This window comes from Gymnogyps californianus, chromosome 2, assembly GCF_018139145.2.
Source record: "Gymnogyps californianus isolate 813 chromosome 2, ASM1813914v2, whole genome shotgun sequence".
Lineage (NCBI taxonomy): Eukaryota > Metazoa > Chordata > Aves > Accipitriformes > Cathartidae > Gymnogyps > Gymnogyps californianus.
Genome location: NC_059472.1, coordinates 52,263,386 through 52,288,918, shown reverse-complemented (window position 1 = coordinate 52,288,918; position 25,533 = coordinate 52,263,386). Strand labels below are relative to the sequence as shown.

The 25,533-nt window shown below is 39.2% G+C and overlaps 1 protein-coding gene across 2 annotated transcripts in view; it reads right to left on the bottom strand.

Moving 5' to 3' along the window:
• The window catches only part of ROCK1 (Rho associated coiled-coil containing protein kinase 1), a 94,066-nt gene extending 69,184 nt beyond the window's left edge, over nucleotides 1–24,882 (bottom strand). For both annotated transcript variants that reach the window (XM_050892873.1, XM_050892875.1), the window contains exon 1: nucleotides 24,035–24,882. In XM_050892873.1, coding sequence (XP_050748830.1) covers nucleotides 24,035–24,127 — 93 coding nt within the window. In that variant the 5' untranslated portion in view covers nucleotides 24,128–24,882. The remainder of the gene's footprint in view (nucleotides 1–24,034) is intronic.
• Nucleotides 24,883–25,533: the final 651 nt, after the last annotated feature.

Genomic DNA, 25,533 nt, shown 5'->3' with positions numbered 1-25,533 from the left:
TGGACATGGTCCTGGGCAACCTGCTCTAGCTGACCCTGCTTGAGCAAAGGTGTTGGACTAGATGATCTTAAGAGGGCCCTTCCAATCTAAACAATTCCATTTTGTCTACAACACCAAGCTATGCTTTTGGTTTGCATAAATGTAGTTCCTGCAGTGAATTACCCTATCAAAAATATCTTTTCACTCCCTACCAGTGGGGCAAGTGATAAACAAGAAGACCTCGTTACAATGCTTAGCTTTGCATGATTCACGTTTTTCAGCCTTCCAAGTAAGTCCACAGCAGCCATTACTCCTTTGTGACAAGGATAGACTTTTTCTGATGCTACTGACTGACAAAGAGAAAACCTTGGACCCCTCTTCGATACTTACTGTTTTGGGGAATAGTCTACTGCCACTTCATTGGTAAGGAAAAACACACACACAGGACTTTCCTCTGGTGCCCCACATTAATACTTTTTTTTTAGTTAAATGAGCAAGTGTAAGTTTACCTGAGAAACAAGTACTAAATAGATCCATACGACTCACTAGTTTCAGGCAAGAACACTGTTTGAAAGCCAACTTTCAGGCCAATGCCAATAGTGCTACATTTATCTCTCTCTAAGTACACAAAAGATCCCTCTACCTAGTTTTAAGTTAATCACATTCATTTATTTTGCTGTCCAGAGAACAGAAAACTGCTGTTTAGTACTTCATCTTTAAAGCAGACAAGTCAATGCAGACAAAGCTAAGACACTTCACTTAAGAATTTTCATTACATTGTTAGACTAGGCAAAGTATACAAACTGACATACGAGCCTGAGTACAAGGCACTTGATTCACCACCCATTCTTGTTGCCAGCATGATACAATTGTACACAGAGCTTGTTACTTCTTAATATCTTGCAATACTCATAAAGAGCTTTTGCAAATTTAGGTTAAATACATACCCTTTGACAAAGAACATTTTTTTAACTCAGTAAAGAGCTAAGAGTTTAACTCAGTAAAGATTTAAAATCTCAGTAAGGAGATCTTGAAACCTCAAGGCAGGATTATTGAAAGCAGTATGGATTATTGCTTTCATTTCAGCCTTTTTAAAGAGTTATTAGATGTGCAGTTGCAAACTTCACCCATATCACATTCTGTGTAGTTACATATATAAGTACATGTACTTGCATTCTGTTCAAACATCAACTGTTCAACATTTTTACTGACAAATTCCTATACATTTACTACATGATTCAGTAAATTATGGATTAGTATCAGTATCTCAATATATATTGATACACATACACATACATATCAAAATACACACTGTCACTAACACCAGAGCCCACAGACCTCTCAATATTGTTAACATCCATATTAGCACTGAAGGAAGCCTCAGGTGCAAGTCTACAGACAGGTATACATACAAGTAGAAATGCTCTTTCACAGGCACAGTTTTTCCGGGTGTTGCTGTTTTTCCACTGCAGCAATGAATCTTACCACCTGAAACATCCCCTAAACTAAACTAAAATAAACTGCAGTGCAAATCTGTGAAATCAACTCATATACAGTAAGCATGCAAGAGTACAGTCAGTATTCAGTACACATATAATTCAGAGAACCTACAAGCTCAGGCTTCCGCTAAAACTGAGGGCAAGTCATAGTTCCTCCACACCATTGCCCCTCTCTGTCCACTGACTAGATGCAGGAACCTTGGATCCATAGATCTGTTCTGAATGACACCTATTAAAGGCACTATTTTATGCCTAAAATTATGGAAAGTTCACATTGACTGAAGATGCATTCCAGACAATGTATTTCAGTGGGGTTTTTCTTCCCCTCAAATTCAAACTTCTAAAACTATATTACAACACTAATTTCACTACACTAGGATATTTTATTGTGGTTAATAGTCTTTACATCCAAACTTCAATTTATTACATTAGTGTTTTATTATTTCAATTTAGGATCAGAATTAATTCCATTTAATATTACATCTTTAAGAACAACTATCAGATGAGAGAGCAGTGTCTTCAAGGAAGATGAAGAATATAGACCAAAATATCACCAAGAATATATTTCAGTAAAATTTATGCAGAAACAGGTACAACAGATATTGTTTGAAAATAGTTCAGGGAGATGTGTAACAGCAGCAAAAGCTGACTGCTGTTAAGTCAAATTATATTATTTCATTTCACAGCAAGTGAGATCTCTGGATATTTGCAGCTTATTTTGCTTAAAAAAGGTTCACTTGCATGGGTTGATATGCTCTGTGGGCAAGTTTTACAAACTACAAAGCTTCTTCTATACCAAATGATGCACATTCTGCCATCAATAGAATACCTTACATAAAAAGACTAAAACAGTTCTATAACTATCTGGAGGGCTACACAGATTCTTGATATTTTAATTTGTAGAAAATAAGAAAATAGATGGCGTACTTTAGGTTTAAATGATTTATCAAGCCATATTTGTCTCACACTAGGATTAAATAAAGCATAAGTACAGCTTCTTAAAACTGCCCTTTTCAATAAAACTGCTTTAAATGTGTTGAACACAAGTAACTTAAAGCATATATATTTAAATAGTGTTAAAAGAAGAGGGAGTACTGGTAGTTAAAGAATTGACTGATGTTTATCACCACGGAAGCAGCATTCCACAGTGACTTCAGCACTTGGCATTAGGAAGTGCCTCATAGGTCTAGAGTTCCCAGCTACCGTAACAACTGCAACTGGAGATGAGCAGCCAACCTGACATACAGCAGGGTAACACTATCCACAGAAATACCTCGTGGAGGAAAAAAGTGACCTCACATCCTTTTGAGTTCTCGAAGTTACCATATTCACCAAAAATATAAGGCTAGCCCTGTTTCCCCACCCATAATGTAAAGTAACTACTTAAGAAATTTTTTTTTAAAAAAGCCAAATCTCACTTGTAAATTACATCAGCAAAAGTCCTTTGAGGTCCCCACAGCTTTCTTGGTTATCCTCAGAGGACAGATTCTTCCACAAGCAGCACATATAGATCTACCACTTCTGGTTTAGAAGTCCTAACGTTTTCGTTTTAAACACACACACTTATAACTACCCATTTAGACCAATGGAAGTCAACAGTCTAAGGAACACTCACTAGAAAGCAAAAGTAAGATGGATAAAAATTAACACTATGGATGCAAATACTGGTACATAACTTCCCTTCAACAAAATAGTACAGAAGACAGACAGATCAGAGATATGAAGGAATAAAGAGAAACTGTTCTAGTCCCAGCTCAAAAGTCTCAGGCTTGTTTGGGCAGCAGCCTGCAAGGAATCAGGTAAAGACTTCAATGAAAGGAAAGCAACTCCACAACTCCATTAAGAAATAGTGGTATTTAGCAACGGAAACAGAACCCCCTCCACATCTGTTGCTTGGGAAATTGCTGTCTGCCTCTCAGATTTTTTCTAGGCAGGTATCCATGAAGCCAGACTTCAGCAAGTAAGCTTTAGTCAGTTGGACAAGACGAGAATTAGCAAGATACCAACACGTTCATATGAAGAAGCATAACACATTATTGCAAACAACATAAATAAAAGTGCATTAGCTCTCGTAAAAGCTCTTTAACATGCAAAGCAACTTTAGATCCCTTAGCTTAACACATTATGGCAAAAGTAGAGTAAGTTCTCCCATCAATAGCTTAAACTGCTGCTTCTAGCTGCCCCACTATACCTTTGTCTGAAAAGTGTTATCTCTGCTATGAAAAAAAAAAACCAAACCAAAAAACATTACCAGCAAAGTTTGCAACATAATAAGTCAGTGGAAAGGTAACTAATTTTTCTGTAAAGCAACAATGCCTCATCAGCCATATAGTACTTGTTGTCACCTGACCTGGATTATGTTTGCTGCAAACAAAACTGTGTGTTAACTATAGACATAAACAATAAGCTATAAAACAATAAAAAGGCAAGTTCTATCCTCAGCCTTGAAAACTCAGTCTCTGGAGATCGTATTAGTTCCATAACTATGCTTTAAAAAAGACTCTCCAAAAAGCTATATCAAATTAAAAAAAAAATACCCTCTATTACTAGTAATACCATCTAGCCCACAAAAAAGAACACAGTGACTGGAGACAGAGGCTAGACAAACTGAGAGAAAGACAAAAAAGTACTTAATTTTTTAGACAGAGCACAGACAATTAATTGAATAACTTTCCAAGAAAGAGTGAGAACATAATTTTTCCAGCAGTCTGGAAACACTGCACAAAATCTCCCCCTACCCCCCCACCCAGAGGGAAATTCTTCCCTAAAACTCTAGAACAAGTCAAAACACTTTTTCAATTAGAGGTGAATAGCCATGACAGAAGTCCAAAAATGAAGGTTATGAAAGAATTATACTGAAAACACTTCATAGAAACTGAAATAGTAATTTGTAAAGCTATATGCCTTTCTTTAGTGTCACATGCAACCCACAGTCTGCAAAAAAAAAAAATACGGGAAGTTGAGCACAACTCAAGCAGAGTATCAACTCTGAGAAGCTTCTCTGATTGTGCAATCTCCTGTCAGAGCTCTAGCTACATTTCTGCAATAAACATTCCATCACAAGCAATCACACGTCAAACAGATATTTGAAATATGCAACTAAACAAGAACTTAACACTACTTAAGAATTTGTGCATCATTATGCAGTTTCATAATGCAAACCCTAGCAAAGCCCAGACTTCTTTTTCATGTATTGATCAAAAGAAAAACTTCACTTTCAATAAAACAGAAGACTTATGTGTACATAAAACCAATGTTTTTCTACATTTATTCTTTTTTCTATGATGAATATAGCCACAAGAATGATTTTAAAGTATTTTTTCTTAAAAAGGTAATAAAAATTCCATGAGAATTATTTTAGATATAGACAAGTTACTTCTACTGCCAAGTACTAAGATTCTTCAGAATTGACAGGATTTTGTTACTAACAGGAACAAAACAGCAAGTTTTTCACATTTTTCAGGGATTTGCACTGCTAATATAGAACAAAGCACTTATGCTAACAAATTGTTTCCAGATTCCAGAATCCAATGCATTAAATTTATAAACTGACCTACAACAACATGCTTTTACCCACTACCTTTAAGCAATTAAAAAAAAAGGTGATAGAGACATACTCTTTTTCAAAATCCACCTGAAGAAAAAATGCTAACATGCACAGACAATGCCATTAGTAACACAATTTTTAGTTAATACTGGATGTTTAAATGTATTTTCAAGCCACTAATAGTGACTACTTTCAGGTCAAGAAATAGTTCAATAGTATTTAAAACCAGTCTCTTCTAAGCACTCTTTTTACCCTTTCTGACACCATAGTACAGTCATGACTACAATCTTGAATGATTTGGACTGCATGTAAAAAAAGAGAGGTCTAACTACAAAATCAAAAACCTACATGAAAACATGGTTCCATAGTCTAGTACTGAAATGACAGAACAGAACCAAAGCTGTTCATGGAAACTTAGGGTAGCTTTTTCCAATTGCAAGTTTCTCACGTGATAATCAGTAAGGATTTTATCATATGTAACACTGCAACACTACAAGTCAGTTTACCTGGGATTTTCAAGTACAGTATTAGAAGACTAGAGGAAGAGAAGTACTATAAATTCATCAGTAGGATCCAACACTTAATTTCGAAAGGGCCCAGAGATGTGAGTTATTAGGTTTGCACGTTCGTCTAGGCACATGTAAGTAAGTTTTTCTATGTTCCTTTCAAGCCTTGAGACTCAAGCTTGAGGAAAACTAAAGCCATTGACTTCATATACCAAGAAACAAAGTATGTCCCAACATTTCCACTACAGTTGCTCAAGCATGAGACACAGCAGAACTTCGTAAAACAGTGGTATTCAACTTCTAGAACACTATTTTCACCAAGCTTATATACTGCTATCGCAGAGACGAAAAATACCAAAATGCTAAGAAAAAGCTGAAAAACAACTCTTCCAGCAACTTTTCCAGCTACATTGATGTGAAAGAGTAAGTCAACTCTTCCCTAACACTATTCTTCCTACATAACACTTCAGAACTTGGAAAAAACATGCCCCCACCCAAAGAGGATGCAGTAGATTGATACATGTCCTCCAAAGGCATGATTTTCTTTTGGATTTAGAAGAGGGGAAAAAACAAATCTTAGCCCAAGAGGAAAGAGAGCCAGGGCTGTCTGGACCATTGCCACTACCATGGAATCTTGTCAAAGTCTCTCCTGCCTGTCCTTACAAGGGAGCAAGGCTGAGCTTGGGCTGATTAACTTAATCTCTACAGGAGATGAGGGCAAGCAATATTTTTGTCACACCATAAAAGCCTGCCATGAAACAAATCAGAGCACACTAACTTCACATTTTCTGTTCCTCTGTCCCACAGACCATTTTAAGTAGCTGTCATTTAGTTTCTCATTAAGCACAGAGCAAAAGTGATGAAAACATATTTTCTAAAAAATAAAACAAAAGCTAATGAAAGGCTACGTTTGACTTGCATCCAACTTCTATATGATTTTTTTCCCCCCAGCATTTGTTTTATGAAAGCTTTTTTCCAGTATCCAATTAAAAAAAAAAGCCATAAAAAAAGCACTACTTTCTCGGAAATCTACATGAACTAAGGGACTAGTGATACCTAGTGTGAATATATATAAAACCAGTGGTTCAAAAGCCACGTCCATTCAGGTCAGGCAGTATCTGCTACTTCCCATTCATATAAACTCTATGTTTGTAAAACACCTAGTAAAGCAGGCTCCCAATTTCTAAATACTACTAAATATCAAAAAGTGATATTCCAGAACATAATTAAAGAGCAGTAGTATCATCTCAAGAATTCAGAGTTATACTTTTGTCAGACATCCTGCACTTCACTTTCCAGAAGTCCCTGCTGGACCACAGAGCCAATTTCTGAAGAACTACAAAAATACATGCATGTAAACAGTCATTTTGGAAACAGATGCTTGTTACCAACCATGGTCATTTTATAACCGAACATACTTACCTAGCCTCGGAGACTTAAGAGGAAATTAAGAAAACAATTACATCTTTTGTGGTATTCAAACAAAATGCACTGGCATGGAAGTAAACTCTGTTATTGAAGTTAACTAGACTCTGAATTACAGATAAGCAATTTGATTTAGAAAAGGAAAAAAACAACCACTTGGCAGTAGGAAAGGTCTAACAGCAGGAAGTGTGTGTGTATACATTCTGTATGCATACATTTACACATCCCAAACAACCAACCCTTAAAAATAATCAAAAAAACCTGACCTATCACTTCCATTTTGATTCACATTTTTACAATTGTTCACTTGGCAGGAGAAATAAGAAGGACCAAAAACTGCAACAGAGACACACACTCTTTTGCACTTGAAAAATTACAAGTAGTTCATGATGCAAAGCTCTACACTTAAGACAAAGTCTTCAGAGAAGACAAACAATGCAGCATTTCATCTAATACTATCAAGTAGAACACTCAAACTCCTTGCTTGCTTCAGTCAAGATACCACATTGTATGACTTGGAGCAAATAAAGAAGAACTGAATTTCCTCTCTTTTTTGAATCACTGTAGATCAACATTAAGATCACATCACATTCAAATGTTTAGAGCTTCTTTCTTGCTCCTTCTAATTCAGATTTAAGGGATGACAAGCACGTGAACTGGTCCTTTCTTAATAATTTTGTCCCTTTCTCTACCTATCGAACTATGACATGACAAATCTCAACTCTTATATAATCTTACCTCACTGAAAAACCTCTTAATCCATTTATTCTCTGGAAGGTAAGATGACTGTCCTGGGTTCGGCTGGGATGGAGTTAATTTTCACAAGAAGCTGGGAGGGGGCACAGCCAGGACAGCTGACCCGAACTAGCCAAGGGGATATTCAATACCATATGACATCACACTCAGTACATAACTAGGGGAGCTGGCTGGTGGGGGAGGAGGGATCACGGCTCGGGAACGGGCTGAGCATCGGATTCCGGGTGGTGAGCAATTGCATTGTGCATCACTCACTTCATACATTCTTTTATTAGTATTATTGTTATTATTACTTCTTCTCTCCTTGTGTTGTTGTATTAAACTGTCCTTATCTCAACCCACGAGGTTTTACCTTTTTCTTCCGATTCACCTCCCCATCCCACCGGGGGGGGGGGGGAGGAGTGAGTGAGCGGCCTTGTGATGGTTAATTGCCAGCTGCGCTTAAACCATGACAATGACACAGTCCAGTTTAACAGATTCATTTAAAAGCCAATATTTATAAATGAGAATGCAGGTTAAAAGGTGACTATATCACTTATGATATCATTGACTATACCTCTTTTTTGTACATATTGCTGTAAGGAAATAAGAACACAGCAGATGATTAACACCGAGTCAAACCAAACCCATCTATGAACAGACAAGTTATTCCTTCTGAAAACTAATATGAAAGTTCATGGCTGTCCAGAAGACAAGAGCAAGAAAGTTCAGAAAAAGAGCTGAGTGGAGTAGTTCTAAATTCTCACATGCTGTTTCTACATAAAAGTGAATCTTAACAACTGAAAAGCTGCTGAAGATCCTACTGTCTGACTCACTCTGGTTCCAAACACTGTTCGATATTGTGAGCATGTCAAAATCATATTTTGATTTTTAATTACCAAAATGCCAAAGCCATCAATAAGTATGCCAGAGCCAGCAGTAAGATCTTAAGAATGGCAAAGCCAACAATAAGATATTATAGCTTACATTTCTTATCCCATCCTCAGAATAAATTTGCTGCTTTCTGTTAAAAGGGAAAGGCATACCTTTAACTGTCTTAAAAGATAAATGTGGCTTACGTCTTCAGTTCTGTCAAGAGTCAACTACCAACACACTGGATTCTGAACTAGTTGAAATACAAACAGAGAGCTGATGGTAAAAGAATGACTAAAAGATATCCTGATTTAACCTCTTTTCCTTGCCACACCACAGTAACAGTGCTTGCATTTGCCCGTTTGGCACAGCAGATGTTGGAGCAGCTGCTTTCTTCAAAAGTGAATGGAGGATGCCAATAGCCTTACATAACTGCAACCAAGAAAAGACCAAAAGCACTAGCTGGAATTTGATTTGCTCTTTCCACTGAGTTTTTCTGATGCATTTTTATTTCATCTAATACATGTCCTGCTATTAATCATGGTACCTGCCCCCTTGCTCCAAAAAACCCAAAACATAACAAGGTAAATTTTTAAAGGCATATATCTAAGTACTACAGCTATTGCACGTAGCACAAGGGCAGTAGCTGTACTAGACACCGATTTACAAAACAGAGACAAGATGCTGTTGCAGCAAGACTGTGGCCTCACTCTTGATGGACACTGACCTGGGGATTGTTGCTATAGATCACCCTAACACCTATCTGATTGTGAAAGTGAAATTCTAAAATGAATCTCTGGCACTTCTAAGTTTTATAACAGAGTAATAATCTGTTGAGAAAAAAATACACTTGAAATTAGAGCACAGTCTGGGCATTTATTTTTTTTTTTAATTCTTAGGGCTCCATCAGAAAGACACCAGATTCAATTAACTACTTCAGTTATCTTTTGAAAGCATATTGATATGCGTACTTGAAGTCATGATTTTATGCCCAAATAAACTGCATATCTTCATGCAGTAAAACTTAACTGTTGCTTGGCTACAGTTGACTGTATATGGTAACAATCTTTCATAATCCCAATTATCTGTATTACTGCCATACTCATGAAAAAGAATTACATCCGATTTACTGAAAACTTTATTCTATGCTAATTCTTAATTTGGAGAGTTACATACTAATTGAGCAACTTCTCACCTGAAGCCATCATGAGACAAAACCTACTGAGTGTGTAAGAACTCCTACTAGCTCCTGATTATTTTGCAAGTTTCTCTTAGCTTAGTAGAGATCTTTTCCCAACCAAAATGGATAATTTGAACTTGCTGGTTTAAATCTTGGGAATATTTTTTTTTCTCCTTCCAGATAGAGTTCATCTTCACTTGAAAAGTATTGTGTATGTCACAAAGAGAAAAAATTAACTCTACAGGAGCTGCTTTTCCTATTGTTTTTCTTTTTTAAATTCAGATACAACTGCACTTTATAGTTGCCATTCAGGATGAAAAATATTGAAGAAAATATCTAAAAGCAGTTTATCTTTTTGTCCATTTAGAAACTAGATTTGTTGTGTATGCATTCTGTGGTTGAGTTCCCTCCATTTCTTCACATCGCTAGATTTAAAGATTTTTCTACTTAAGTCTGTTTCTTTTTTTTTATTCTGACCAGATCTAATGTTACAAGACAAATGACACGAACATTGTGCTGCGCAGCATAGATATCATATCCTGTATAGTGTCGCCTCAGAAAATGGAACCTTGATAGCTATGGCTGAGAAAGCAATTTGTACATACAGTATACGTAATTACTGTGTGCTTAACTAGCACTGCTGCAAACAGATTGTTGCACTGATTCAAGAACTTCATTGATGCTTTGAAACCAAAGCTAGAAAAAGACAAAGGGAAAACTAACCAATGAAACACTGTACAGGTATTTTCTCAAAAGCTGGAGAATCACAGAACCATGGAACAGCCTAGACTGGGAGGGACCTTGAAAGGTCATCTGGCCCAACCTGTCATGGGAAAGGGAGCCTCGATGAGATTATCTAGCACCCTGTCCAGTCGCATCTTGGAAACCTCCAATGATGGGGACTCTACCATGTCCCTGGGGAGGCCGTTACAGCGATTGCTTGTTCTCACTGTAAAAAATTTCTTTCTTATATAGATATGAAACCTCTCCCAGTGCAACTTGTACTCGTTGTCCCTTGTCTTCTCCATGTGGCTCCTTGTGAAAAGATAGCCTCCATCCTCATTGTAGCTGCCCTCCAAGCACTGGAATACTGTGATGAGGTCCCCTCAAGCCTTCTCTTCTCCAGGGAGACCCTTTCAGTCTTCCCTCACAAGGCAGGTTCTCTAGCCCTTTGATCATCTTTGCAACCCTCCTTTAGACCCTCTTAGGTCTGTCTGTATCTTTCTTGAATTCTGGGAACCAGAACTGGACACAGCACTACAGGTGCAGCCTGACCAGCACTGAGTGGAATGATCACATCTCCATCTCTGCTAGTAATGCCCCTGGGGATGCAGCCCAGGATCCAGTTTGCCTTTGTTGCTGCAGCGGTGCTCTGCTGACTCATATTCAGCTTGTTGTCTACCAGGACCCCCCAGGTCAGCAAGGCTGCTGCCCAGCCACACAGATCCATGCCTGTACTGGGCTCTTTGGTTATGTCATCCAAGGTGCAAGACTTTGCACTCGTCTTTGTTAAACTTCCTACTGTTCTTACTTCTCCACTGTTCCAGCCTGTTCAAGTCTCTCTGTAAGATGGCTCTCCCTTCCGAAGCATCCACCTCACCACCCAGTTTAGTGTCATCAGCAAACTTGGTGAGGGTGCTTTCAACCCCATCATCCAGATCATCTATGATGACGTTGAACAGCGTAAGGCCCAGTAGCCAAGCCTGGAAGACCCCACTTGTGACAGGCTGCCAGCCAGAGTAAAAACCATTGACCACCAAGAGATCTTTTGAAGCATTTTTAGAACAGTATATTTGATGTCTCACCAAAATTAATTCAACTACATATTACCAAACTTTATGCAGATAATTCCTTGTGCCATTTTGGTGTCATGACACAGGATATAGAAATATTCTCATCATAGTTCCTTCTAACAAAATCTAGAGTAGAAAACTGTAATTTCACAGTATTGAAAACAAAAACTCCTATCAATTATTCTGAAGCTTAGAGTACTTCAACTGAATTTGCAGAGATTTTTATTTTAAAAGAAAATGCATGTCAGGACTTCGTATTTTTCATCATATATATGTGTGTAAGTATATATAAAAAAGTGCCATGAATGTACTGAACATAAATCTTTTCTTTCCAGCCAACTCATTTATTTAATGATGTTCTCAAGTGATTAATGAAGCTTTTCACAGAAAGGCTTTCCTGGAAACCTGTGAAACACACCTTCAGAAGTAAAGTAAAATGCAAGCAATAGTTGCACGTGAATTTGTTAAGGTAGAAAAACACTACCTACTCAATATGTAAGGCTAACAAGAAGGAGAATTATTTCAGAGAACTAATGAACTTTATTTATTACAACCCTTGAACTATTTAGGTCAATTGAACATTTTAGTGATCTTTCCCCCTTTCCTCCAGTGATTACACTACTGGAAACGATGGCAAACAGGAACAGCCTCCTGTTATACTACTGAGCATTATCAGCTGAGCATTGGACACTGTAGTTTATAAGTTTAACTGCAGTTTAAAATGCATACATCTTCATATTAACAGCTTCATATACACACACAACAGAGCTCAAGCAGTCAGGCAGTACTGAACTTTTTCCATAAAAAGCATCAAATTTCATGAAGCTCTTCTTAATTTGTCTCCAATTTTCCCCCTAGAAAATACAATAAATCCCTACCACACAGTCTATGCAAAGTTAGAGACCAACGAACGTTATGAACATTAAAGTTTCCATGTTACTAAAAAAGTTAAAGCACTGTAAAAATGTTTATTATATTGAAGTAAAGTAATTTTTAGGCTCATGTAGTAATATACACTACTACACAGAGAAACCAATTTTCTTTACCTAAAAACAGTATCTTGCAGTCAATAAGTCTATCTTCAGATAAATCTGTTTCCCGTATTTATCTGTGGGAACATCTGTAACTAAAGAAAATACAACTCTAACTCAAAATACTTAAGAATCCGAAAGCAATGGCTTATAGTAAAATAGCACAGTTTAACATTGCATCTTCATTGGTATGTTATAAACAGACTCACACCTTCCTTTCGATGTAGTTTAAAAAGTCTTCTTGTGGAGGTTTTTTTTGGTCATTTATATTTGCCACATGTGTGCTTGAAGCTTGAGGTCTGTTTTTCAAATACACCACGGTACTACCAGTGAAATTTCCCTACCTCTTAAAAAGAGTACAAACAGTAGCTTGCCTCCACACCATCAAACCCACAAATCGGGGGGGGGGGGGGGGGGGAGAAGTACTTCCTTATTTTAGATGCAGGAAATAGAAATTCAAAACAGTCTCACAAAAAGCCTGAAGAAATCAGGAAGCCCTGACTTAAGTCATCATAGGCCAAACAAACAAGTCCAACCCCAAAATCATCTTTAATTACAATCTTCCTAATTTCTCTGCCCGTTTTCCAAACCTCGTATTTGTATTTATATCTTATGGACAGACAAGACTTCCTTCTACACAAAGAGCATTTTTTTTTGGTTCTTGTACCCTACCACCACCCCATAAGTGAAATCTGTCTTGTGTTCTGCAGTTAGGACTATTCAAAAGTACAAGAGGACAGTATCACAGGTCTGATACTGTACTGATGCTCCCTATTTGTTGATATTTCACTTACTAAGTAGGAGGAGAAAAGAGGATAATATGGCACAACAACTTTGATTTCAACCTCTGTCTTTTCAGGCGAGATTTGATTGGTACTCAAACAAGAGAAAGTATTTAAATGGAATGATTGACTTTCCACAATCTCAAAGTCAAATGGATAAACAGTTGTTTTTTAAAACTATTAAGAATGAAGTAATTTATGGTAGGCAAATATCCACTGCACGAGTTTAAGAATTAACTGGAGAGCCTATGAATAGACAGGATTGGCATTACTGACAAAATTACTTCTTCTGTCATCTGCCCAATTAGTTGCTCCTCCTCTTCCTATCAGAACTTGATTACTTCTTCACTTCTGCAGAAGTGAAACAGAAATTAACTGATCTGAACAGTGAAGAACATGAGATCTTGGTAATAGACATCCCCCTTCTGTATTAAAAAATTAAGTGATTCTTGTGTTTTGCAGAGCTGAGGAGACAGGTATCTTACCCAACTTAAGCATGAGCTCTTTTGGTTAACATGGCTTCCATTTTCTTCTAGATGAAGAAAGGAGGCTTAACCAATAAAATAGCTCATTTCTACAGCTCTAGGATGGATAAGCTGCACTTCATTATACCTGAAAACCATTTGTTTATCATGATGCAATTCCAAGGCAAGCAAGATCTACAGGAGATTGTCTAATCTTAAGTATGAGCTTTAGCTCAAAGTTGCAAGTTACTTGTTAAAAAAAGAAGACTGTGTCTTTTTCTGTTGTTATGAAAAAGGTTATGTTGATTCCAATTCCTCTGAGAAAATAAATATATTTTGTGAAAACATTAATGAAAGTAATTCTTCAAAAACTCATAGCCATATTTCATTTTTTTCACTTTTGCTAACCCATCACTTTGTAAAACAAATTTTTTAAATTAAATGTAAAGACTTGACTGATAACTCCTCTTGCAGAAGAAAGCTTACCATTTCATCAACTTGTTTCCAAAATACACCTTGTTGGATACTGTTATGTCCTCCACAAAATGTAATGCAACACCACTGGAAGGTAAGTTTGCTGATGTTGAAACACACAAGAAAGATAGAAAATGAAAGATGTCCTGTTTTGGTACAGTTAGTCAACCTCTCACAAGACAGCCTGATTTGAAGGAAAATCTTCAGCTGCCTATTCTGGTTGAATCTTAAATTGAAAAATTAAGTTTGTTCTCCCAGGGCATCAGAAACTTGGGAAGAAACTTCCCAACCTGCAAATACATGGTTTTAATCAATCTTTTATTCCTGACCATGTCTATGAGTTTGTCAAACTGCAATGAAAAAGAGTATATCAAAAAATTCCTTTTTTCTTTCCCCTAGAATTCGTGGTTCTCAGACACGTCTTTCCCATGAACTTATCAAGAACTATGACAGAAACTATTCTTTATATGAAGGTAAAGTTGACCTGACTCCCTTCTTTGCCGGGAGCTCAAAGAGGAGGTTGTCATGACCAAAAGAAAAGGTAAGGTCAAGAACAATGCAGCTATCCTGACTCTTTCCTGATGCTAGCCAAAACCAATTGCACTGTACAGAAGGCAGAAAGTTACACAAGAGTCATTTACAGTTGCAGTCCCAGAACTGAAGCAGCTCCAGCAGCACCAGCATCACAACACTCCAATTTTTCCTCTAAATGGCATCTTTGATTACATCTCTAGTCCAAACTACTGATGAAAATAGTGTTAATGTATACATCGCATCAAGAAGGATAAAAGCTTTGTTATGAGAGCCTTAAGGCATTTTAGGACAGAAAAGAAACAATAGGAGAAAACTTCAAAGACTCCTCTGACCTTACACTCATCAAGAATTAAAAGCAAGAGATACTTTTAGTCCTTTCCTTACTCCAATCCAATCTGCCAAGTGGAATGGACGAACAGCTCTGAGTGTGCAAGTTACTTGATACAAGACCTTCTTTGTGTTACAACTCTATTCTTTAGATAAACAACCCAGAATTCTCCTGAATGTGGTCTTCCAAACAACAGCCTTGACAGCTTGTTTCAGAACCACAGTGAGACTACTTCTGAAGATTTCTCCAACCATCTGATTTTACAAGCCAAAAGCATCTCCAGACACTTTAAGGTCATGCTACATCCAGAAACCGTATGCACAAAACAGTTTGTGAGGTATGAGAAAGGCTGAAAATAGCCACGAGCTATTACTTAGTAAAAGACAAAAGAAAAAAGCTCTTCCAGGAAGCATACTAATCTATTCTCTACAGAGAGAACCTAGCTTCTTAGTGACATCTCCAATTTCAAATTCAGTGTACTTTAAAAAAAAAAAACAAACCAACACAACCAAAAAAACCAACCCAACAAAACACACAATCACATCAATAGTTCAGCTTTCACTCCATAGCCCATAATGGGCATTTTGTTATTTCTGTCACCATCTTTGCTCTGCTAGTGTTGGCAACAATAGCCCCTGTTTCAAAAGCCATAAATATTGTTGCCAATACTAGCAGAGCAAAAACTTCAAGTCCTAATAAGTCTACCATTTGGCTGGCACCATTTTTGGCCTTGTATTCCTCAAAAGAGGATATATAGCATGTAATAGCAGGTTTGAATGGTCCCAAGACCACCACAAACCATATCATTGGTATGTTGGCAATTGTTTGTTTAATTGCCAATGAACTGAGTAGTAACTGCAGTTTAAGGAGGAGGACAGCAGCTCACAGAAGATGTATTAAAGCAATAAACAACTGCTAGGTAGATTGAAGTGGCAGAAGAACCTTTCCTCTTTGCAAGGGGAGAGTAAACACTCTCAGCTTAATACTGACAGGATTCTTTGCGTGCCTACAATTGAAGCCACTTTCTAAGAAGAGATGAGTATAATAATATATTGGTACAATGAGATTTTGTAACAAAGAAGGGCATGTGAGGAAATGCTATGATTCCACCTCTAACACTGACAGCAGTGCATAATATCAAGACAAAGTTGTGAGGCACCAGTATCACCTGTATTTTCAACTACAGCTTCATGTCATGCCCACTATTGTTCTGCACAACCTGGCATCTGTGAAAAGGCATGGGGCAAGTATAACCAGCACAAACTCATTATCCTACCTTCAGTCTCGCTCCTCCTTGAAGGATCTTCCCCATCCACTCCTACTCTATCATCTCCTGGCTGGAGAGGCTTCCTCCCCTCCTAAGTACCTTAACATAGAGTCACTCAACACTTGTAGTCAAAGGTGCTCCTAGATCTCAATGGTGGAATTAACATGCTGGACTCTGTCATTCATACTCAAGGAAGACGGTACTTGTTGTACTGACACCTTGCACTTGAGCTTCTACCACAGGTAGTCTCTCCTCCCTCTTCACCTCCATAGAAACAATATTTTCATAGCAGTCAGTCACTACGTGGGAAAACAGCCATGTTGTATTAATGCATTTTATATGTAGATATCTAACATCAATAGACTTTATCAGGAAGTATCAGTTCTCCTCTGAATATATTCATACCTTAGAATTTAATACATCTGAATACAATGCAGGACTATCTGAACACTATGCAGCTTTTAAGATAAAAGAGATAAAGACGTAATTACTCAATATTTGCATAACTATTAGAATTCAAGGATTTCTTAGTTTTGTTTTTTTTTTTTTTTAAAGTGAATATTACGACTCATGAAGACCTGTAGGAAAAATCAAGTACATATTCCACTAGTGTTTCCAGATCAATTCTAAGTTCTGTAGCCCAGACACACACAAGCTAGAAACACATTTAGGTAGTTCCAACCTACAGTCCAAAATAAAGTCTTAGTTTGTGTAGTGTTTCCTACAGAGGTTTCCAAGCATCAGGTCTTTGCATCATCTCAGACCATGCAACTGAAAAAAACAAGAAAAAACTTTTACATATTTCTCAACTTTATAAAAGAAACAGAAAAATGACTGCATATAAGAAATTTAAGAGGGAAAGCTGAAATAAAGAAATCAGCAGTTGGATTTAAATTAGGACCTATTAATAAAGAGATCTTAAGTACTGTCCCCATGACAGTTTGTATTGTATAAATATTGACAGGGAGTGGCAAACTTGCAGTTAGTTAAAGCCAATCCTTTACAAGATTTTGAGTATCAGAATAGACTTTGACCCGTGCTTCAGTTAGAAGCTGGTACTGATCCTGTGCCGGTTCTCCCCTAGCAACATGGGTAGCTAACCAGACCAAGCAACTGCTGCTTGTCTAGACAGTCTCTAGACTGCTGCAACCAAAGATGCACCACAGTACGTTACACTCCGCTGATGTAGTTTGGATATCCATCAATACTGAAAAGCCCAAGAAGAAATCTGATGAGAGATTACACTACAGGAGATCCAATCATCTCAGCAGAGCAACACACTATGGACAAGAGCAGCTCCAAATCACTTCTCTTCTTCACAAAGATTAAGTTTCAGCTCTTGTTCAACCACAGTTAATCAGGGTGTTTATTTCAGCAGACTACTGAGAAAGCTAAAAGATGGTATTATTTGCATTTGTTTTAAATGAGCTATAACTGGGTGTTGTCTGCATAGTGCTTACAGTTTTACCAATATTGTCTCATCATCCTTCTGGCTTTATTGCTGCTTGAATGACTGGACAAATTAAGGCAAAGACAGAATAACTTTCAACCATTCTCTAATCTTGTTCTCAAAGAAGGAAGTTCAGTTTTTCAGTATCTCCATTTGGAACTGCAATTTCTTGATGACAAAGGAGTTTCGATAAATAGCATCAAGCAACATCCACAAAAAAATAGAAGTTTTTAATTACATGGTTTGGGACCTCTCAAATTCAAGATAAACATCCTGTATCGAGACAAACATCTCAGTATCCCTTGGTAAGAGACCTAAAAAAGCTTTTTATTTTTATGTAATACTAAAGTATGTCCTAGGGAATTCTGCTAACAGCAACTGTGAGGCTACCAATATCATCTGCTCACAGTGCTTCTAAATATTTATTAAGTTCTCAATGAGTGGCTCCTGAAGCTATCATTGTCCTCAAAGTCAAAGATTTAGAGACCAACAGGTTGATTTTCAATTTGTCCAACAAAAATTCCAGGTGTTTCCCTCTTCCTTCCCACCACCAACAAAAAACTAAAACACTCCACAGTTGCCAGGAAAAATGACATCGTTTACAAATATTTTTACTTGACAAGAGCATTTATAATCTACTACAGGGTTTTGGTGAGGTTTTTTATTCCTCTTGTTGAAACATGTCTTAACATCAACTTTCTATTATCATTCTTGATTAAAACTTTTTATAGAAAAAATAATTACGTTCCTACAGCCTCTAGTTTTATAAGCAGAACTGCCTAAGTTAACCGTCATTCCTGTATAAAACCTACCATACACTGTGAATCAAATGTTAACATTTTGACAGTCCCATCATCTCTACTGTTAACTTTCTAGAGGCTTACATAATATTAAAAAAGTCTTCTAAGAGGTACAATCTGAAATGAGAATCCACCAAGTCACTGCATTTCCAAAGTCAACTGACAGTTGCATTTTACCTTTGATTAACATACCAAGTTATATATTTTATCATTAATTTCACATCAACCTATATATTTCATAATTCTTAGTGATGAGCAGGTAATATTAGCCTGCAATTATATTTTTGCATATAAAGCGTGAATATGGTAACTTGAAGACACAGAATTATATTTCTAGGTCAGCCAGAAGTCTTATTTTAGATCTAACTACAGAATCACAGAATGGTTTGCGTTGGAAGAGACCTTTAAAGATCACCTAGTTCCAACCCCCATGGCCATGGGCAAGGACATCTTTCACTAGATCAGGTTGCTAAAAGCCCCATCCAACCTGACCTTGAACACTTCCATGACCCAGAGGGGCATCCACCACCTCTCTGGGCATCCTCTTCCAGTGTCTCACCACCCTCATAGTAAAAAAACTTCCTCCTTATGTCCAGTCTAAATCTATCCTCTTTCAGTTTAAAACTGTTGCCCCTTGTCCTGTCACTACAGGCCCTGGTAAAAAGTCTCTCTCTGTCAGAAGAGAGAGATACTCATATATTCTCTCCGAATATCCCCAAGTCCTTCTCCGCAGGGCTCCTCTCAATCCATTTAACACCCAGTCTGTACTGATACTGGTGATTGCCCCAGTCCAAGCCCAGGACCTTGCACTTGTATCTAAACAATGGTAGAAAGGCGTTCAAGGAGATTTAGTCAATCATGATATTTCCCCTTATTTTGAACTACCTCCAGACAACTTACAGCATTCTGAAGCTGACAATCTGCAAATGTTCAAACTCTGCTTTTTCTATGCATGCGCTTCATCAGCAAACAAGTAAGCTTCTCTGATACCAAGTTTCTCTAGCATTTCATTACTCAGATTCTAAGAGTATAGTTAATGTGGTTTCAGTGAAGGTGATTTTCGACAGTTATTTTGATAGATAAGAACTTCTGAAGTAAAGGTACTTTGAGTTATATTCTTTACTTCTTATTTGTTTTTTATTTACCAAATCCCTAACCACAAGGTCTTCAGAAGTACTTTCGAACAAGTTAAGCAGAAGGGCAAAAAACGTCTAGGGACAACAGAGATTTAGAACTCCAAATCTCAAAGATGATGAGATCATCTCTCCTCTTCCTATGCAAGACAGATGAACATTAATTCATCTAGCTGAATATGAAATAGACCTAGGAAAAACAGGTGACTCACCCTCTGTACCTGTGTATTTTTGGTGCAACAAAAATGGAAACCTCTTGAGACTAGATAAAGCAAGTTTGTCATATGCAGTGTTTACTGCTGTCAGATAATTTGAAGCCAAACTGCTGAACAAGTGAAACATTTGACATCTTTGAAGATTAAGACTATCAAAAGTCTGAAGTTTTAAAAATCAACTACTGAAGTAATTGACTACGTACTTGAATAATTGAGTTACTCAAGCGTCTACATAAAACATGAAAAGACTCTCTGAGTTAGTATCAGAGCAGAGAGCGCACCAAAAACCATTTTCATGAACATTTACTAGTTATTTTTGAATCAAAAGCACAGGCAGCTTCAGGTCAAGATGTCCCCCATCCATTCACCTGTTACACCCCTCCCTCCCCACTCTCCAAAAACTGGAGGCCCATAAACCCCAAGGATTTAGTAAGAAACACAAGAGGAATAAGAAATCTGTTTTTATTCCAAAATTGTTGTAGAAGTATGCTCATCAAATACTACTTTCCACTGCTTAATATCATTAATGAGACACTAAGCTCAAGTTAATAGCTAGTTACTTACATTGCCTTTGGCTCTACTTAGCACACCTATGGTATTCACCAGTACCTGATCATTGCACACCCTAGAGTGTGACTACCTAACGCAGCCTTCACAGTGTTATTAGATCTTTTTAGGACTGTAGGACTCCTAGTACCTGATATTTTGAGAAAAAGCACTACATTATACTGTGGCACATGCTTTACACAGAACTTAGGCTTTGGCCTCCTCATGGCTCATCAAAAAAAGACAGCCTATCTATGATTTCCCAGCCTAGTACTAAATCAAGTGCATGGAAGCCCCAAAGAAACAAATTTAGTTACAGACAGTTGCAACTTAGTCCATTTTCTTACTCTGTTTTTATTACAGTTGCATAAGAAAAAACAGGAAAAATAAACACATCTCTCTCCTACACCTCAACTTTATGAATTTCCTTCCTGCAGCATGTAAATTGAAGTTATATAGTCCTCAGTGTCTCTTTTCCGCCTGCTCTGTTGTCAGTACTCTTCTCCCACACCTTCCTGAAACGGTAACACACCTTCCTTTGTATCAGCCCTCCCCCCCCATCTTCTTTTCTTAGTGTTCTCATACTACTTCACATATAAATTTAGAATCCTTCTAGCATACAGAACCCGGCTTGACCTTTACAAAAACCAGAATGGTTACAAAACTGATTTAAAGGTTATTCCATGCCTGCCTTTTAGTCTACAGGGCTACAAACTGATGGGGAAGGAGAGTAAGAATAGAAGCAAAACGAAGTAAAGCTAAAGAGGATAAAACCATCCTAAGAGAAGCCAAGGGCATTGCTTAGACTTTTCTTTGCACAGCCAAAAAAAAGTGTTTCTTGAATCTAAAGGAACTCCAGCATTTTAAGCCTACATGTATAAAATATCAGATGCTGAATTTAAAGTGTCTGTGTATCAGTTATTCATATATTACCACTCAGATACACACAGTTAGTTAACACCTTTGCTCAGGAAAAGTGAAAGCAATAACATCAATTCACAAATCTAGCCAAAGGAAAAAAGGTTTTTAGATTTAAAAGGTTTTTACAAAAAAGGATTTTTTTTTTGTATGTAGTCTGATCATAAAAACATGATTTTATTTTCTTTTTAAGTGTACCAGGCCTAGAGCTTGACAAGTCTCTCTCTTTAACCAGGGGCAGAGGGGAGGGGAACAGGGTGTTCATCTTCGAAGATATTTTAAGCACAGATCAACTACACCTACACCTAAGCATTTCTTCCTTAAAAACACATCCACACAGATTACAATGGATTTGATATATAAATAGTACCTTGGGCCAAGAATGATGCTTGTAGTGTGAATTATCACACTAAGAACTGGTGTAAAATATTCTCTTTAGAAAGTGTCAGGACACTTAAATTCTATAGAAAAGAGTCCAAGAACCAACTCAGGATGAGAGATATGAAACAAAGTAAAAGTCCAGCCAGCAGAGAGATTGATATAGTGACCAAACACATATGAAGTTAACCTACCAGCTTTCTTCAGAAGAGGAACTTTCTTTTTTAATCGGTATTAGTTTAAAAGAACAGTATCTGTAACTAGGGCTAGCTAAAAAAAAAAAAACCAAAACAAAACAAGACAACATAATTCTGATGGCTATACCATAAGAAGCTGCCTTTAAAAGAATATGCAAAGGTAAGCCCAAAAATCTCAGAAGATTTCTAAAAAATTGTCACTTTAAAGGACATTCTTAAGATCTGAGATGCAAACACATGTTCTAAAACTTTACACAAGCATGACAGGAAGGATGCCAACAAAAGTTAATTCCCAAACTGACTACAGTTTAGCTCCAAATTGCAATTAAGATAACTGAAGAGAGGCAAATCCTTAAACTGATTAAAAGGTGAAGGAATACAGTTAAAGATACTATCAACTGCACGTTTGATACCTGCAGCCTCCTCACTGTCACTGTAGGAAGTGACATAGTATGGCCAGCATTAAAGCACATACTAGCAAATTGAGTCATGGTTAATGTAAAACTCTGGACTCAATTGGGTCTATACTCTTGACATCTATCAACAGAAGCTGGGTGTAAAAATGTCGAATTTGACAGTAGTCTTGAGTTATCAAAATTGATACAGTATACCCTAAGCATCAGAGCTCTTCTCATTAGCTGTGGTTCTAAGATGACAGATATGTAAACTAGATCAAAAGAAGCAAGTTAACTGGAAGACGCAGCGCTGTTTTCCCTTGTGGCAGCAACATCCACAAGGCTCTGCTTTTATCCAGGGATGTAGGTTTGACCTGTCAACACTTCAGAAGCTCACAAATCAATAATAAGCTAGAGAGAGTACACAGTATCATGAACTTGTACAGATTCTTTCATTAGATTCTTTTCACCTCTCCACCACCTTATGCTCAAGCGAGCTTTCTGCTAAGAGCCATGCAGCAGAAGATGAAGCATGACTATCAAGAGCTATCTCCACCTCCACGTCTCCCTTCCCCCCCAAACCCAAACGTCAGAGTTCATACTAGGAACAAATTCACCTTGCTTGTTCTCCTCTCTGACAACAGAAAGCCAGAAAAAAAAACACACTAAAGAACTTTTATCACTTGCTACAAAGAAAAGAAATTCTCTACTTCAGCATAAAAGCACAAATTACAAGTCGCTACTATTTAAGGGCATCTCTAGGCATATCTAAGTACCCAGCTACATCCCAAACAAATTGGCTGGATTTGGCACACACTTTGTTGAGGTACTTTTTATAATCAGAACTAAAATATCATCCACTTTCGTCAAGCAACTACCAAATTATGTTGGTTTTATGTCAGGAAGTGTTACGGTTTGCTTTCTTATGATGCAATTATAATACTGACAGCACTGGAGAGATCCATCGAACCATCAGGTATGATCAAGTAGGGAAACAATAAGCAAGCAGCCCTCTATCCCAGGCCTAGCACACCAATTAGTTTAAAATGCATTTAAACCCCTGCCATGACTACTTCCCCACCTGTAAGGGCATATTAATCTTAGAGCTGTGTTTTACACGTCATTAGCACTTGCAAACGTTTATGCTAAACAGGCTGAAGTCAGTGCTGCAGTGCTTAACCACAACATAAGAGGACCTCACTCTTAAAAAAAAAAAAGTTGTTGAAGAGTGAATTGGTATATCAAAGCTATTTACAGTCTTCTGCTCACGCACAGGACTGGCACTCACGAATTACGCCTTTGTACAAAGTGTCCACCGCCCCTTATGACAGTCGATGAAGAAAAGAAAGGTGCATGAAGCGAGAGGGATGACAACTCTGAGGCAGGACTGGGTCGGCGCCTCCTTGGCATGAAAGCCGCTCTCTGCATAGATACATTCACGCACCCTCAGCTCAACGCTGAGTAAACAAAACACTAGTGCGGAGTTAAGCAGGGTGGTGACTCAGCCAGGAGTGCGAGATTCGGTCCCACAGGGTAAGAAATTCGGGGAGACGGGACCGGGGGCCCATCGGGGCTCCCTACTCACCAGCAAACAGTCCACGTTCACTTCGGATTTGGGGTCCTTTAGAGTCACGTCGATTTTTTCAAACCGAGACTCAAAACTTTCTCCCGTCGACATGTTTCCGGAGATAAAAAGTTTCCCTTATTCCAGAGCAAAGTAAGGATAATAATAATGAAAAAGTAAAAAACAGGAACAAGCGAGCACAAAAGAGAAACCACACAGCCTATACCAGGCTGAGAAGCGCTTCCTGCAAAATCCCTTCAATCACAGAAGTCTCTGAGGCAAGTCCCCCCACCAAGGGGAGAGAAAACCGAAGGAGAGTCCGCGGCGGGGGGGACGAGGCTGCTTCTCCCCCCTCCTCCACGCACGCACGCACTTTCCTGGGCTGCTCACAACTCCGCAGCAGCAGGTTTCCTCTCCCTCCCTCCTCCACTCGGGCCCCAGCGTCTCAGCAACCTCATTTTCCCAGCCGGGGAAGCCGCCCTGGGAGCCAGCGTAGCGGTTCCTCCTCCTCTCCCTCCAGGAGCGGCGGCGGGTCGGTGCCAGGTTCCGAAGCGCAGCTTTCTTTCCGGAAAATCAGAAGAAAAAGCAACAACAACAGGAAAAAAAAAAAAAAAGCCTGCAGGCACACCAACAAGGCAAAAATGAGAGGGGAGAAAAAAAAAGTAGGAAAATCCTCTCGGCAGCGTGTCTCAGCGCCGTGGGGTTGGTCCTTCCATGGGCACAGAGCGAGGGAGCCCGGGGCGGGCTGGGGGGACAGGCTGCCCCTCTCCTCGGCTGTGCCCTGCCTGCTCCGGGCGGGCGGGCGGGCAGCGCAGGGCTGCCAGCTGCGCGCACAGGCCGCCCCGGCCCCCGCTGCGAGTGCCCCCCGCGGGCAGGGGACGAGTCACTTCAACGGCGGAGCGACGGCAACAGCATCTTTCTTCCTTCCTCCCTCCCTCCTCCTCCTCGCTGCGCGGCCGCCGGCGGCTCCTTGCTGCCTCCCGCCGCTGCCAACGCCGGCTGCGCTCCCCCTCCCCCCGCTCCTCCGCCTCACGTACGGGACGGCAGCCCGGACCACTTCAGGACCGACCCGAGGTTGCAGCGTGAGAGGGAGGAGGGAAGGAGGTGGCTTAAGGGGAGGGGAGAGCGTAAGGTCCGGCCGCGGCGGCTGCGAGGAAACCTGCGAAAGACACCAACATGTCCGCCTTCCTGTTTGAACACTCGGGGCGGGGGGGGGGGGGGGGGGAGCGGCTGGGACGGAGGCGCAGGGCGCATGCGCGGAGGGAACGGCTCCGGTCCGGGCAGGGAGGGGAAGGAGGCAGAAGGTATGCGCGCGAGGCAGGGGCGCGCGGCCGCCGCTCCTCTCCCCCCCCCCCCCCGCCCTCCCTCCCCTTTCACCCGCCGCCGCTCAACGGTCGGAGGGGGCGCGCGCGCGCCGTGCCCGCGAGGCCCGGGGAGGAAACAGGCGGGAGGGGCTGCCGCGGCGGGACGGCGGGAGCGAGTGGGCGGCGCGCGCCAAGCGACCGCGGCGGGACGCGGGG